General features: G+C 36.2%; 1 protein-coding gene across 14 annotated transcripts in view; it reads left to right on the top strand.

Moving 5' to 3' along the window:
• The window catches only part of POSTN (periostin), a 460,633-nt gene extending 449,290 nt beyond the window's left edge, over positions 1-11,343 (top strand). For 2 of the 14 annotated variants that reach the window (XM_071805106.1, XM_065829368.2), the window contains 8 exons: positions 952-999; positions 2,480-2,575; positions 3,197-3,286; positions 4,821-4,898; positions 5,204-5,284; positions 7,351-7,437; positions 9,531-9,572; positions 10,108-11,343. In XM_071805106.1, the coding sequence (XP_071661207.1) occupies positions 952-999; positions 2,480-2,575; positions 3,197-3,286; positions 4,821-4,898; positions 5,204-5,284; positions 7,351-7,437; positions 9,531-9,572; positions 10,108-10,148 (563 nt within the window). In that variant the 3' untranslated portion in view covers positions 10,149-11,343. The remainder of the gene's footprint in view (positions 1-951; positions 1,000-2,479; positions 2,576-3,196; positions 3,287-4,820; positions 4,899-5,203; positions 5,285-7,350; positions 7,438-9,530; positions 9,573-10,107) is intronic. The other 12 variants (XM_065829377.2, XM_065829395.2, XM_071805062.1 and 9 more) reach the window with 12 other exon arrangements.
• Positions 11,344-17,224: the final 5,881 nt, after the last annotated feature.

The following is a 17,224-nucleotide window of genomic DNA, read 5'->3' as shown; positions in this document are numbered from 1 at the left end:
GAACGAAGCTGCATCGTGGGAAGTTCAGATTGGACTTTAGGAAAAGATTCTTCCTTGAGAGGGTGGTCAGTCACTGAACAGGCTTCTCAGGGAAGTGATCACAGTACCAAACCTGTCAGAGTTCAAGGAGGGTCTGGGTGACATTCCTTGTCATATGGTTTAGTTTTAAGCTGTACTGCAAGGAGCAGAGAGTTGGACTTGATGACCTTTCTGGATCCTTTCCAACTCAAGATGGTTTATGACTCTATTTCCCACACCAGTGAGAGTAGCACTAGAAGGAATTCCTGTAAACTGAAGCAGGAGAGGTGAATGTCAGACATCAAGAAACTTGCAACTGTTGATTTAGTTGAATGTGGAAAGAGGAAGCCTGGGACCTCAACCAGTGAAGGCTTTTCTACCAATGAATGGATGAGAGTCATTTATCAGAGGTGTTCAATGAATACTTGAGTCTATCTTTGGTGCAGAGGGACAACTTGATCTCCCAAGTACACCACAGTCAACCTCTCTGTAATGATCTATCAAGTGTAAGAATAGTTTTGAATGTCAGATGCTTTCATCTGTTTACCAGGTTAGCTCCCTAATGAAAATAACAAGATTTGAATTTCACATATATCAAGGAATTGTGCTAGTCTTTATGCAGGGAATTGCGTGAGCCATTATTATCATCTATCTTACATTATCATGGGTTTCGTGACCAGTGGGTTTCAGAAAGTGCAAAAAAAAAACCCGAATAACATGCCAGAAGACTCTGTTTGCAGGTGACTTGTATACATCACCATTTAGTAACTGGAACTGAGATCCGTAACCTAGATCCTTTTGAGTTACGTTTCCATACATTAATATCTATGATTTTATCCACATCTTTATGACCAGGCCAAATCTAAATGATCATTGCCATAAAGAAACTATAAGAATGGAATGTGCTTTATATTCCATTTTCTATACTTTCAGAAATTAACATAATTGAAAGCAACGTCCAGCCCATCATCAGAAAGGAAGGTAAATGAGGCCCTGAGTATATATATTTCTGTATACGTTTGCATACATATACAGAATATATATTGTAAATATTTCTTTAACAGGATGTGTTTTGTACATAACACCAGGATGTTCTCCACTTTGCTGGAAAAGCAAAGATACAAATATTGCAATTAGAACTGGCTGAAATATTTTATATAAAAAGATTTCCCACAGTTGTTCTGCCCAAATGGGTTTTCTCCTTTTTCTACAGGCATTTAAAAATATTTTAAAATAATATTTTTTTCAAACAATGTAAGTGCCACAAATATCACTATATTAAAAAAAAAATTAAACATTTATTTAAAAAATAAGTACACTTGTTTCTTGAATTGTGAAGAAAAAATAATCAGTTCATTTTTTTATAGTTTTCAATCAGTTCTAAACAGCAATATCTGTCGGATGCCTGGAAAGGATGGTTAGCCAAAATTTATTTTTCAATTTCTTGAGGAATCGCATGACCTAAGGTTTAATGGTGGGACCGAAGAGATCAAAAAGTGGGACTGGAATTGTCAAAATCACTTGTGATTCAGAAATTAACTAAAACACCCATTGGTTTCACTACACCAGATACACTGCTAATGAGATCTGGTTCCCTGGTGAAATAAAAACGCTCAACGAAAATCTGGCTAAGCTCAACTGAGGAGAAAGGCAACTAAAAGTGTATTGCAAAAATTTTATCCAGACTGTTTAATAGTTGTTTCTGGGAGGACTTTTTCCCAACAGAAGTGACATGAACTTGTTTTTTCAACATCTTCTCTGTGTTTCATCCCATCTAAGATTATAAACACCATCTACCATATATGCTGATCTTGGTTGCCTAGTGTTCATCATTAAACCAGATCCACAGAGCAATATAAATGGATAGATGATTCCATATAGTAATTCATCCAAGATATTTTAGAAATCTTCCTATGATAAAGGTGAATCACTCTCTGAAAGTACCTGGTCTTCTAGGCTAAATCCAGAGACAGGGTGATTTACATGGCTTGCAAATTGAAAGTTAAGTGAAACAAGCCCCTCTTTTAAAGAAAAAAAAATATGTAGCACTTCTATAGTCAAATGTGCAGCTGTTATTCACCAAGGAGAGAAAAAAATACAAGAGCAATAGCTGTAAGATTCCAGAGATGCGAGAGAGCAGGCTTCTTACCAATATATGTAAAGACTTCCTTTCAGCAACTGAGGATCTGGTTTTTGCCTGAGACTTCTCAACAGATGTTTAAAATATCAGATAAACAAAAGTAAAGTATGTAAATGTAAATAGTAAGTGTGCAACAAGATCTAAATTTAAGATAGCATGGGAGGAAGTTCAATATTTTACAGCATCGTTTCAAGTGTCTTCTCAGATACTCCATTACAGTCATGTGGTATGGGGATAAGGCTAACTTCACCTCATCCCTGTGGAATACCATAAATATTTTTATGACTATTTGTAACTTGTTGTTTTTTTCCTATGTCACAGACCCATCTGTCACACAGCTCACTAAATTAATTGAAGGGGAACCTGAATTCAAAATAGTCAGGGAAGGGGAAACAATAACTAAAGTGATTCATGGAGGTTAGTATGCTTTCAGCAACTCAATTTGTATTAGTTAAAATTTGAAACATTCATTATTCCCAGTCATTTTCTCCTTTATGTAGGTGATTCCTCTCATATGTTAGACACGTGTTCAGTTTTTAACAAGACGTTTGGGAAGTGTTACAATTTTATTGCATCATCTCATTCTCCCTTCTCATGAATTTCAATAAAATGTTTTTGGCTTTTTTTTTTCCAGTTATGTCCTATAGCTACAACCAAGACAGTATTAGAAATGCTCTGCATGCTGACATACCATCTATCTCAGTTAAGAATTATTTGCTGGTTTTTGTCATGCAATCAAAAATTCAGTATGTAATTCTGTGATAGATACACAATTTTATCAGACAGGTAAACTTTGCCTCCTGCTTTGCTAGGGGCATTGAGAAGTTCACATCTAGGGCGCTTTTAAAGGCCAAATACCATGTGACCATCCAAAATTTTGAGGAAACTTAGTTCCTGGTCTGCTCTGAACATTTTTTTTTTCATAAAAGATGCTATGGTATTTCCTTGTGTGCTCCATCAAGTTTCAGTATCTCGAAAACAGTACTTGTAACGCTGTTCATTATCTGATTAATGTCTTCATTTAAAAAATCCTTGTAGAACCAATTATTAAAACATACACCAAAATAATTGATGGGCGACCTGTGGAAGTGACAGAGAAAAAAGTAACAGAAGAAAGAATTATCCAAGGTAAATTATTCTGAGATATTAATACTTAGTGAAGACCACCATGGCCTACAAAAGTAACACATCTTAATTTCTTTCCTAATGCCTAAACTGTATTTCCCAGAGAGATAAATCTTCCCTAATGCTTCCCACTGTCTATGTATGTCTATGTATGGCTCATATGTCTATGTCTGGCTGTGTGTGCTACATACACATATACAGAAATGGCAACAATATTTTAACAACAAGCAAAACAATGAAAACTTGCTTTTTTTCTTTTATGTATTTGCAAAGCGTGTGCTTTTTCAAATTTCTTACTGCCATTTCAGAATTAGACTGCTTTTATGGCCTTTTTTTAAGTCTGGCTTGCTTTAGAAAGAAGGTGCTTTTTTTTTTTTGTGAACTTTTGCATTGTATATCTCCAGGTGGGCTTCATTTGATAAAAGTTAGACCTTCAGTGTGTAGATACCTACTTTTATATGTCATCCCACGTTCTCTTGATACTAATTTCAGAAAAAAAAGGACTTCTCTGTTTCTCAGAATGGAGGCAGCCTAGACTGATCTGGCATCCATAAGTTAGACTTTTTTATTCAGCTAGTGTAAGATAAAATTAACGTGCATCTGTGTCCCTTGATCTTCTTCCACAGTAACTTTAAAACTCTTTGACAAATTTCAGTTATATATGACCTACTACAGAGCTATTTCTCTAAGTATCCTAGAAACTTCATGGAAATTGAAAAGTGGAGTATTCAGGCAGTCAGAAATTCTCTGCTAATACATTTTTATCCCCTTAGTTAAATAACAGTTTGAATGCTGCCATTAAAACTCAGACCAGTTGTAAGGGAAAGACAATGTTGTAGGAACATCTTGACTTAGCAGAAAGACTTAATATTCAGTTTATTTAGGAAATCTTAAAATTCAATTTAAGAAGTCATTCAAGAAAGAGAGAAAGAACCAGACAAGTTATTCTCATATACCTATTTACTATAATGAAAAAATCTGAATGAAAAACACTGGCAGTTTGTGAAGAAACCTGGGACTATTTTTCAACACAGAATTTCTGGGGGAGAAAATAAAACAAAACAAAACACTTTATTATTTCTCAAATTCAAGTTTCACTAATACCCACATGAAATGTTTACTATAATGTAAAACGCCAGTGTTTCAGACCTGATATCTCCTCATCCCTCTATGGTAGAAATTGATAAAGAATTCCAAATGTTAAGCTCTCAAATTATTCATAGCAGCAATATTTACAAAAGTAAAGCCAGACTCTTTTTGCACTTAGTGTTTAAAACTGTGTCTTACTTCAAGAATGTGAGCAGATATTTGTTATAACTATGTTATATTTTTCTAAGTACTTTCCTGAATAGCTATAAATGGTCTTTGTAACCTTCTTTCCATCTTATTTGGGATGCAATGAAAGATAAAATGGTGGTAAAAGTAGATCAAAGCATGTTAACCACGGAACAATCCCAGCTGTTAGATAGGAAAAAATAATTTAAAAGGCAGTCCTGTTATATCTGATTAAAGTCACCATCTTACACATTTTTTCCAGGTCCTGAAATAAAATATACCAGAATTACTGCAGGTGGTTCAGACAATGAAGAAAAGTTAAAGAAACTGCTTGAAGAAGGTTAGTGTCCTTGTTCTATTTCCTTACTTTAAAATATATGTATCAAAATCTAGTGTTCTGGTTTGAGCCTCTGATCTTCACATTTCAGTCAGCTTCACAGTTGAGGCTGCCTGGGTCTCATGCACAGTATGCTATGTTTGTCATGCAAGATGATATTTTCAGCTCTTACATGGAATTTAATTTCATAATTTTATAATAATTTTGTAATTCGGCAAAATGCTATAATAGGATTAATTCAGTAACATGCTGTCATTGTCAAATGTTTTCTGTGAATCAATGTTGTGCCATAACCTGTATCCTATCAGAGGTTACCAAGGTGACCAAATTTATTGAAGGTGATGGTCATTTACTTGAAGATGAAGAAATCAAAAGACTTCTGCAGGGAGGTAATTCAGTGTATTATAACTAACCTTTTTGCAACAGGTTATGATAACTGAAACCCCTGTCAGATACATTGATCTCAACATTTTAAAGACTGACCTAACAGAGGTATAATTTTAATGGGAAAAATAATGGAATTCCATATGTGAAGTGCCAGATGTCTATGAAATGGAAATAAGTACCAAATTTTGATTAATCAATTTTATTATGATATTGATTATGAAAAAAAAAGATTTGGGAGTTTTTTCAGTCTTTAAAAAGTTACCTAATTAAAACTCAGGGGAGCAATGAAGATTTATTCCATTAGCTGTGAACTCTTAAGCAAATTTAAATCTGAAAAACACTTATGAAGTGGAAAGTACTGTAATAGGCCAAATTCATCTTAATTATCAGTTCATCAGAAATGAATATTCATTGCCCTCAAGATAATAATAAAGGCATGTTTAGTATCCTTCTTTCAATGCTTACAGGTGATGGATATCAATGCATTAATTCTCTTCAAATATAGCACTCCAAGGAATGGTTTTCTTTCCTTCTTGCTCTCTTAATTCTAACAGTTTCGGCAATATATAACCAGTAGCTGTAGAAAACTGGAAAAGAACTTGTGCTTATGAAGTTAATCTTTTTCTATGAATTTGGAATGTTCTCTGCTTAACGTAGATTAGAAAAACTATCTATAATAGCAATGGAGAATTAAAAAAGAGAATTCAAGTGCTGCGATTGTAGTAAATATTAGTGTAAACCCGAGTCAGGAGCTCAAAAAGATGTGGATATTTTTCTTGATATATGTTAACTGAATCTACTTAAATTTTGTGTTCACTTCTCAGTAAGTTATGAACTTGAATACTAGCAAAGTAGCTCACAGCCAGCCATGGGTTCACTGAAATAAATCTTGTAGTCCTTCAAAAGCACTATCCTGTGGATGTGACTTAAATTTAATTTTAAAACTGAGTGATGGCTGAACAACACAGAAAGATTTCCACCAGTCAAAACCATGCTAGTTAAAAATACAGTTACTGTTAGAGACAAGTTACAAATGGTCAGATGGTTATGGATACTGTTGATTGTATTTCTCTCTTCTGTTTTGAACATCTAAATCTTAGCTTTACAGAGCTAAGACAGGACTTCAGTGTTGAATATTTAAAAACAAAGTTGAAAATGAAATAAATTTTAGGAGGAAAATCTTTCCATATACTGAACTATGTTCTACTGGTGTCAACAAGGCAATAAAGAGCAGGAGCAAACTTTACCTGTAGAACTGCTCAAAATTCTGGTGACAGTTCAGATTCCAGAATCTAACAGTTACAATTGTAATTGTAATCATCTTCAGTTACAGAGGCATGCAATTAAACAGGCATAATCTGTAGAGATACATCTTACAGTGGTACTACAGGTGTATGAAAAAGAGATATTTTCTCTGTAGTAAATTTGGAAAAGACGATATCATCTCTTGAATTCTTGTTGTTTTTCCTTGCTATTATATGTTAGCTTGCATAAACATCCTGCTTTACAGAATGGACGAAATAGGCAGATTTGTCTCATGTTTTAATTTGATTTTTATTTATCTTTTCTATGATTTGTCCAGTCAGCTACCCTTGGCTGCCATAATACCTTACCATATGTTTAGCCAATACAAGCAGATATATATGCTGCTTTGTGGCTGTTGTTGATAATGGTGATAAAGCTTTATGGCCTTCTTGTCTACATCAAATTACTTCTGTTTTACTGAAAATTTCCTAAGCATTTAAATGCAAGTTTGGTCACAAATGGATATATTCCCACTGTCTAAAGTAAAAGCATGTTTTCATATGGGCTGTGAGTTTGCTCATACAATATCCAGTGATGCCTATTACAATTGGCAGTCTTTGCTGAAACAAAACTTCAAGCCAACGTTTCCATTAATGACTCTCAGCCCTAGAGAAGGAATTGCCAGAGGACCTTACGACATCAATAACACGGCAGCCTGCATACACTTACACCCCCAAAATGACATTGTGACCGCAGAAGGCTCCTTGTATAAAGAAAAATGCTATGCCAGATTTAACTCATTTGTTTTTGATGATTATCATAGCTGGAACTGAGTACACCAAGGTTACTAAAGTAATTGAGGGAGAGCCACAGTTTATCGAGAGAGAAATCAAGAAAGTCCATCTGGAAGGTTAGTTGGTCTAAAAATCCAGTATCACTAAGACCTGCTTTGTCTGAAGTGATCATTCCAGGTGGGGTTTTGTAGTAGCTATTCACAGAAATTAGGTCTGAAGACAGTATTTTAGCAAGAAGAGTTTTACAATTGTTTTGGACAAGAATTATTCCACTGACATGCAGAGACAAATGTTGGGACTTATCTTGTGGCTAAAAGTAACTAACAGATTCAGCAGGCATAGTAGACAAGAGGAAATGTTTAACCACAAAGCTTAGGTAAAACATTTGAAGGAACACGCACCATAAGAATTGCCTTTTCTCTAAGCAACAGACCCAGAAGAAGACCACGTGAGTTGTTTTTAACTTGAGTTATTTCTTGTTGGTGTTAATGTGATCTGCTGATATGAGGGGTTCTCAGCTTGGTGAAGGGGGAGGGATAGAGTGGAAGGAATATAACCTCTGGGGCTGAGTAAATATCTCACGGGGTCTTGGAATTTCTCTGTTCTTACCATGTTTTTAAATGGGAGAAGCTCTTGGGCTTGAAAAGGCTGAATTGAGTTGAGGTCCAAAATTAATCTCTCTTAAAGGAGCCAAACACAATTCAGCTTGGCTTTATACTAGAAATGTGTTCTTCAAGTTTAACAATTGGTTTTTAATGTTCTTCATTCAAAGTTAAGAAGTAGCTTGTTTAGGGTTTCTTTTGGTTTTGCATTTGTATGTCCTTTTCCAATTATAATTCTAATAATGCAGAATAACTTATTCTGTCAGTCTTTTAACTAAATCAATAGGAAAAAATATGACTTGCGGAGAATGAAGTTAAATAAATATGTTTCTACTTTTTAAATTTTGAAGTTTATACTAAATACTGAAGATATTCCATAGTGTTTGTATAACTTCAATGTTGAGTAGTACAAGGCATGCAGGGAAGTCAGATGTTGCCTGAAAATTACAGACAGGTGTAAACTTTGACCATGGAGTTTGCCTGAAAGCATAATTGTATGGACAGCATCTAAGAATGGAAAGCACAGTTTTGATGGACAATGTTCTGTCCTTTTCAGGGTGGTGCAGATCTGGAAATTTTCTAGTATGTTGATCCAGATATCCAGTGTTTAACCTGATCTATAATGAGGTGAAAATTGTATCTCAAGGCCATGCAATTATGTACGCTGTACCATGCAATTATGTACCCTGTATCTCAGGATAAAAAGGCAACTGACTATGGCTGTTTAAGTAAAATACAAGTACTTGATCATTATAAAGAAGGGAAAAAACATCAGTAACATGTCTGTGACAGTAACAGAAGGATTATCTCTTATGCTTATGAAATGTTTTTCCTCCCAATGAGGAGAAATTTGATTTGAAAAAATGTCTCAAAGTTTGATGAGAAAGAGGGAAAAGTATCATTAGTTTCGCTCAGTATTTTGGAAACAGATATATCTGCTAATGAGGGTGGGTACCTACTCAATAGCCCTTGATTTACTCTACCCTTTAAAACAGAAGTCCCTGAGAAAATCAGCTGAACTCTAGATGTGGAACAATACTGTGGACTCACAGTGTAGTTACCCATCAAACCCCAGGCAGCTGGAAATGAAGCCAACATCTTTTGATGGTTGAGTTTCAAGCACATCACTTATAAATAACTCCTGAAGTAATGTCTATACAGCAGATGCGAGCATCCTCTGCCAAAAGCTGAGTCTGAATCCTGGGCTGTACATTAACCTGACTTTGTACATCGCTGACAGTGTAAGAAGGTGTTTGCTGAGTGAAGAGCATGAGCAAAACATCCTGGCACATACCTACATCATGTAACCATCTGCAGGAGATAAGTGCGAATAATGGATTAATTCATACAGTTAAATTGTAAAAATACTTTCAAAATGTTGATGAGATTTGATGGATTACTGCACATGACAGTAATGTGTGAATTGTATTATAATATTCATGTTTCAGGTGATTAAGTCAACATGCTAATGAGACAAAATCTTTAATTTACTAAAAACCTTAAAGAACAGACTTCACAAGTCAGCAATGGGATTCCAACATTTCTAATGAGTTTTAATTCAAAAGATGTTACAGATAACTTCTGACTGCAACATTTCTGTTTTCTAGAAGCACCTGTACGGAAAGTACAACCAACTAGGAGGACACAAGGTAAAAGCAAAACATATATTTAAATATTTTAAAAAGTATCAAATATTAGTCTCAGATGAAGTCAGGAAAGAAAAAAATATGCTTAAGAAAATGGAGTTTGAAAGGAGTGAGTTACATTTATGCTTAAAAAAAATAACAAAGCTTAGTATTGCTAGTTACTGGGTCCCTATATTTTTTACTTATATATATTTCTATCTGAAAATAACTTTGATTATGTGCTTGGGTGAAACAATATTTCAAATTAGGATAAAGCATCAAAGTGAGATCTGACTCTGGAGCTGAACACTGTGAAAATGACACTGTGCAATTCCCCACTGTGGTATTTGTAACTCATTGATTCTACATTATTTTGATCAATTAAGAAGGTGAGATAGCATTGTAGTTTCCTAGCTGCCAGCACAGCAGTAAAAGACTCAACATCAGGCTTCATCTTTTCTCTATACATGTCTGTTTCACAAGGAAATATAGTATATTGTGTAACTAGTTTGTATATAATTATAGGTAGTAATTGTGGGTTTTTTCACATTTTTCCCAGGGGGAACAGGAAGAAGGAGGACAAGACTGGCTAATTCCTAAAAGCTTTCCATGACAGGATCCACAGAATTAAAAATAACAGCATGGACTCTGAGAAGAATAGAGAATATTTTTTTAGAAACTGAGAACATTAGAAAACAACATTGTTTTGATAGCATAATCTAAACTGAACCATGAATCCATAAAAAGATGTGAAGCTGCAGATACTCACTGCTAGCACGGTGCTCACTAGGACTAGTCCATTGGAGGTGCTTTAACAGCTCTTGATAGTAAGCATTATGCAAGGTGGGATCCTGGAGCTGCTGGAGACTGTCATCTTCTGTAGAACCAGGATTCCTTCTTATGCTGGCTAGTAAGTGTTTGCAGGTCTGGATTCAAAAAGAGCAGGGAAAAATACAGAGTGTATTTTTTTATTATTATTATTTCCACCAAATAGGAAACATAAATAAAATTTGATCAATTTTATAAAAAAAAAAAATCGGGTTACTTTTAGACTAATCTAAGGAAATACAAGATGTTAACATAGCACTTTTGGTTCAGTAGTATATGTATGCTTTTTGTAAGTCAAACTTCGCCATGTTTTTATTGTCATAACACCAATAATGTTACCTTTTCTAAACAAATGAATATGCTTTATATTAAACATATCTTTTCTTGTCATTGTTGTTCTACATTGCATATCCAAATACCTTCTGGTAACACAGCTAACAGAAGGTCTTAAAAAGAAAAAAGCAAACATTATGAGCTTCTTGATATGTATTTGAAATCACCTTGACTTCTTTATTTATAAGAAAAATCATTCCCATGAAAGGAATCCTATACCAACACATATACTGAGATTCCAAAGTGTTTTCATAGTTTTCCCTAATTGTGTCTTTTGATTATTAAAGTGGATTATAAAAGGGATAAATAAAATGCATGTCAACAATTAACTCAGCATGGAAAAAGTTTTTACAAAAATAAGGCTAGGTCTGAAAGCTTTTATATCAAAACATGCTTTGCTAATACATGGTGCTAATATGGATTTATCTGTAAATTATGTCGATTTTATAACTCTCGTTTTATACTCATAAAAGTTGTTTACCTTTATTAACAGAAGTTGGAAGACAATTATTCACAGAGTAGGAAAGAATGTGTGCAAAGTGCCTTAATTCTGCAGACCAAAGTTTTAGAGGAGTTACCTAATGTGCTTTTATACTTGATTTGAAACAAGTACTCAATAAAGAATTTGGCGGAACTGTGCTTGCTTTCATTTGTAAATATTTTTGTATTAAAATAGCAAATTCTACATGTCTTACAGTTTATTGTAGTTTTTAGGATGAAATATACTTTCATGGAAGCAAAATGATGCTTCCTTTTCTCTCTTAGCACATGCTAATGTGCTTAGACTTCATCACTCTCCTTAAATGCAATCAAATACCTTCACTGATTCCCTGACCACATACCACGAGCACTACTCCCTGAACGGCAGAGCTATCTGAACATTGGATTGATATGTTGTTCAGCCTTACTGGGGTGTCTTGATAAGGTGACCTCAGTTTCTACAATCATAGTGCTTTGGAGGAAGAACAGATTTTAACCCTGGTAAAAGCTAGATAGATTTTAGATAAGAACATGAATGAGAGCTCTTAGGACTACCTAGATGGTGAACAGAAGCTGTCACGTTGTCTTGGGGTCTTTGACTGTCATTAAATCATTAACTTTCTTCATCTTTGTACCACCATGACCTGTTTAGACAAGTAAGATTTTAAAGGACAATAATTATGTAGGGGGAGGAACGTGCCTGTGCTCTCTTCTCCCAAAAAAAGAGCAGGAAGAGGTGAAGAAAATAGAAGGGGTCATGAACTGACAGAGAAAGCATGTACAACAACTGGTGAGGAAGCAGGAGGCCAGAAAACTAATTAAAACCTAAGCTGCGATAGGACATTTTCACCTTTTCAAGTGGGAATAAATTTGTAACATCCTATTTTTATAATGTTTTCTGCTTCGATAACATTTTAAAGCCTCCAGTAGTCACTGAAATATCTTTCAGTACTTTAACATTCACTAATATAATCCAGGTGAAATACAACAATATACAAAAGGGCACTCTTCTATGAACACTTATTTCCCTGATACATTCCATCACCCTGACTACTTCCTTAACCATAGAACGTGTCTGTCCAGCTGCACTGTACACCGACATCTTCTGTTGGTGTGTCTTTTTCTATTTATCTAAACAAGAATCCTTCCACAATGCAATGCAGAAAAAAATCAACATGTTCTTTTACTTGCTTTTCATATAGTTAGTCATTTCTGCCTCAGCACAGTCTTTTAACAAAGAGCAGATCTGGAGAATTATTTTGAATATGAACCCACCACCCAGGCCCTGTTATCCAGTTCTCACCTTATAGTTATTTAAACTAATGTAATGTGACTAAACAAGGGATGAGCATACTACCAAGTCTGAATATTTACTAGTAAAAGAGAATTATCTCTTTTCTTTGGTGTCTCCTTATAATCTCTTGGTGATTTATAAGGAGGAGCACCCAGTTGATTTGGCGACTGAATTCTCAAAGCACTTTATCTGCTTCCTGTTGTATCCTGTATGAAAAACTGATGTCAAAGAATTAATAACTGGCAGTCATCACAAATCTGTCAGTTTTGCCAACAGTAGATGCACATAAGTGATTTATAAGATCACTGAATACTCATGCCTGTTTTAAAAATAATGAAATTTGAGAATGACATATTTAATTATTCCCTCATGATATTCTGGAAACTAGGATTTATATCTATGTGTTTTTCTTTGTGATGTAGGAGACACAATATTCACATGTATTTGTAATTTGACAAATATTGAACAGAGGACACCATGGTGAATGTTTTTCGTATATTGTATAAGATAAAAAAATAGAATCTACAATGCAGAGATGCATAACAAAACTGCCCTGGAATTAACAATACTTAGCATTTAAATATCACCATATACTTAATTCTTCATCTTAATATAAAATGCTCACTTCTGTCCTTTCTTCCTCCCTCTCTCATCTCCCCTGTGAAGTGACCAGCAAAGATGCCTGAGCACTTCTTTGTCATGGATCTATGTAGTCACAGTGAGATTTGCAGTCACACTAACCCTGCTTAGTTTCTAATACATATAAAACCCAATTCCCAGACTTACCTGTGACAAAGAACAAGACAAAATAACTAAAATCTGACTTCTTCAAAAAAAAAGTTCTTTATTCTTCCCCTTAAATGTGAGAGACATAAGATAAGCTACCCTTAAAAACAGCACCACAAATTATAAGCTGTTTCGTATAGATTTCTGTGTTCAATACCCTTCCTTTTGCCAAATTGATCTATTAAATTGAATAAGAGGTCCAAAATTTAATAGATGACTGACATCCATATACAAATCTTCCCATACTCTCGTACACATTGCAGTCTATGTATCCTCACCCATTCAGAGCATTACCACAAGACTCGTGAAACAAGGCCTAAAACAGGAGAGATTTTTTTTTTCTTAATAGTGTCTGATTCTTTCTTTACATGACACAGCAAAGAGTTTCACCCAACCCTATTTCTCCCTCTCTAGCTTGCACAAGAGCACTGTATTGTACAGCCTAATTTCTGCATCACACCTGTGTCAGACTTAAACTGCCTACAGTACCTCCTCCTGTCAGGGTCCACATTTTTAAGCTTAAATAACATTCTGGTAACCTGGGTACTGTGAGAGGAGAGTAAATTTTGATATTTCTATTGGCACTGGTCTTTTGGTTATTTCTTCCTTTCTTACCCTTTTCTTGTTCCTTCAAAGATCTTTACAATCACCTCAGGTTGCACCTCAGTGCTCTCACCATGGTCCACTCACAGCAGACTCTTGGCACAACTCCAGGACTTCTAGTAGTATAGTGGTGTGTGATATCTGTAAAAAGCTGAACAGAACAAAGCTTTAACTCAGCACCTAAGAAATATATCCACAATTGTTGTAGAATCAGAAATCTCAAATCAATGTTGAAATCTTTTAAAAAGTGAGTGGCAAAAATGCCATCTGAGATTCTATATGGAAAATTGAGTAGGTCTTTTCATTAGTGCATTTTAAATGCCTACCTCAGCCATGCACATTCAATATCGCGTTTTTATTTTTTTTGAAAGACCAGCATGATATGTCACACGAATTTCCCAATATTTTTACTGGGAACAATTTTTGAAAATATTACTTTTAAAAAGACTAAACTAACTTTTTATGACCATTTCCTGTACTCACTCCTGCATTGGGAACTACAAAACTGGACACACTACTCCATGTGTGGCATCATCAGTGCTGATTAGAAGGGAAGAATCAGCTCCCCTCACATGCTGACAGTGCTTTTTCTAATGCAGCTCGGGGCTGTTGGCCTGCTTCTCCATGACAGCACGTTACTGACCCATGGTCGATGTGTTGTCCAACAGGACCTAATGTCCTACTCTGTAGAAATGCCTTCCAGTCAGTTAGCCTGCAAACTGTACTAGTGCCTGCGGTTATTCCTCTCCAGAGCGGGGACTTGGCTTTTTCCTTTGTTGTGCTTCATGAGGTCCCTTTTGGCCAGTTACTCCAGCCTGTCTTCTGAATGACAGAACAGCCATCTGGTACATCAATCACTCCTTGTTTTTTAGCCTCTGCAAACTTACTAAGAGTATGCTCTGTCCAACTGTCAAAGTCATTAAAGTAGATGTTAAACAAAAATAGAGCCCAGTTCTGACTCTAGGTATATATTAATACCAGTGTGAAGTGAAAGATGCTGCTGGTCGTGGTGTGTTGGATGTTTGAGTTATGAGGGATTCTGCTTACTGCATGCCTGCTTTATAAATATGTATTTCATGATAACTCCTGCTGATATGCTTTAGTGTTGTTTTAATAGTGTCTGGGTTGAACCACAGGAATTTGGTCCTCTAATTGCCAGTCCAAATATTTTTTTTCTCTCATCAAAAATATTTAACAAGTTTTTTCAACAGCTCTATTTCCCACACTGGAACATGTGGCCTAAGTCAGGACCACACTGAAGCCATGTGATGTGAATGTGACACTAAACAGAATTAAAACAGCATGTTTATTAATAGAGAAAAACACATCAATGCAAAAACTACTGGCAAGAGACAGGGACATTTTCAGAGGCACATACGGGAGTGACTTGACATATGATTTACAGAAGTTTATCCCAGGCTCTTCAGACTGTTGACTTGATTGCAAACAAGATCTAAGGAACCTCTTAAGGTCACCAGTACCCCTGCAATCCTCCAGAGGTCAGGTGCCTACCTGTCACTGTCAGTCTGTCACCATGATTTCTAGCAAATTCAGACCCTGTAGTTCTCCATGACAAGTACAGATCCATCTGTCTGAAGACACTTAGATCAGTTTGTCTGGAGGACTTAGTAGGAGTTGTTTCTGTTTTTTATGAAGACCTTCATTAAAAAGTGCCCATATGGTAGTAGAAGATATAGATGGAGTAGTGAGTGAGACTGCTGAGCCTCCTTGTTCCATTTCTAGAAAAACCCAGCTATGATTTAATTGGGAAGGATTGTTCTTTCCAGTGAGGACAGAAGGATAACTCATTTCAGAAGCTGAGCTGGTCAAAGATAGGAAATACAGTGAGTGCAATTTTTAAAGAGAAATCCTGGCTAAGAGCTTTTTAAAATAAGATGCATATGGCTGTACTTTTTTTCTTTTACATTTTCATATGAAATTGGATATGGATGAGGTTATCTTTGGAAAGGCTTTTTCTGGAGTGCCAAAACCTTGGGAAAAGTGTGTGGGACCACCGCAAGGCACACACCTCCTGTACAAGTCCTCGTTGGAGGGTCACATCCAGAGGGTAGTGATCAAAGGCTTGATGTCCAGCTGGAGACTGGTGACAAGTGGTGACCCTCACGGGTCCGTAGTGGGACCAATACTGTTTAATATTTTAATTAAAGATACAGACAATAGGATTGTGTGCAGCCTCAGCAGGTTTGCAGATGACACCAAGGTGAGCGGTGGGGTTGCACACCTGAGGATTGGAATGCCATTCAGAAGGACCTATACAAGTTGGAGAAGTGGACGGACCTATGTGAACCTCATGAAGTTCAACAAGGTCAAGTGCAAGGTCCTGTACCTGGGTCAGGGCAACCCCCATATCAATACAGGGTGTGGGATGAAATGATTGAGAGCAACCTGATGGAGAGGACATGAATTAACAATATATACTTGCAGCCCAGAAAGCAAATCATATCTTTGGTTGCATCAAAAGGAGTGTGGCCAGCAGGTCAAGGGAGGTGATTCTGCCCCTCTATTCTGCTCTGGTGATATCCCACCTGGAGTCTTGAGTCCAGCTCTGGAGCCCTCAGTACATGAAAGACATGGGCCTGTTGGAGAGGATCCAGAGGAGCCCCCAAAAATGATCAGAGGGATAGAACAGCTCTCGTGTGAAGAAAGGCTGAGAGAGTTGGGATTGTTCAGCCTGGAGAAGAGAATGCTCCAGAAGACCTTATTACAACTTTCCAGTACTTAAACGGAGCTTATAAGAAAGATGGGGACAAACTTTTTAGTGGGGCCTGTAGTGATAGGACAAGGGGTAAGGGTTTAAAACTAAAACAAGGGAGATTCAGACTAGATATAAGGATGAAATTTTTTACCATGAAGGTGGTAAAACACTAGAACAGGTTGCCAAGAGAAATGGTAGATGCCCTGTCCCTGGAAACATTAAAGACCAGGCTGGACAGGGTTCTGAGCAACCTGACCTAGATGAAGATGTCACTGCTCATTGCAGGGAAGTTGGACTAGATGACCCTGAAAGATCCCTTCCAACCCAAACTATTCCATGATTCTATGAGTCTGGAGAAGCCCCGAGAGGATTTCCAAGACAGTGGATCTTCATGCGTGTCCCAAATGGGACAATACCTGAATGTGTACTCTCCTTCATCTTCACTCCTCAGGAAGGATTCTGAAAACAGGAGCTGAGGAGACATCATGCCACAATCCAAAGAGGAGTGAGTCTGGAACAAAACAGCTGCACATCAAATATTAATTTCTTATTTCACCAGCTGCAGATCAGAGGTATTACAGATGGAAAAGTCATATTATATCATGTTATGGATCTCCTTGCCAAGGCTGGATTGTT

The sequence above is a fragment of the Patagioenas fasciata genome, chromosome 1, assembly GCF_037038585.1.
Source record: "Patagioenas fasciata isolate bPatFas1 chromosome 1, bPatFas1.hap1, whole genome shotgun sequence".
Taxonomy (NCBI): domain Eukaryota; kingdom Metazoa; phylum Chordata; class Aves; order Columbiformes; family Columbidae; genus Patagioenas; species Patagioenas fasciata.
This window is presented reverse-complemented; position numbering and strand designations above follow the sequence as displayed.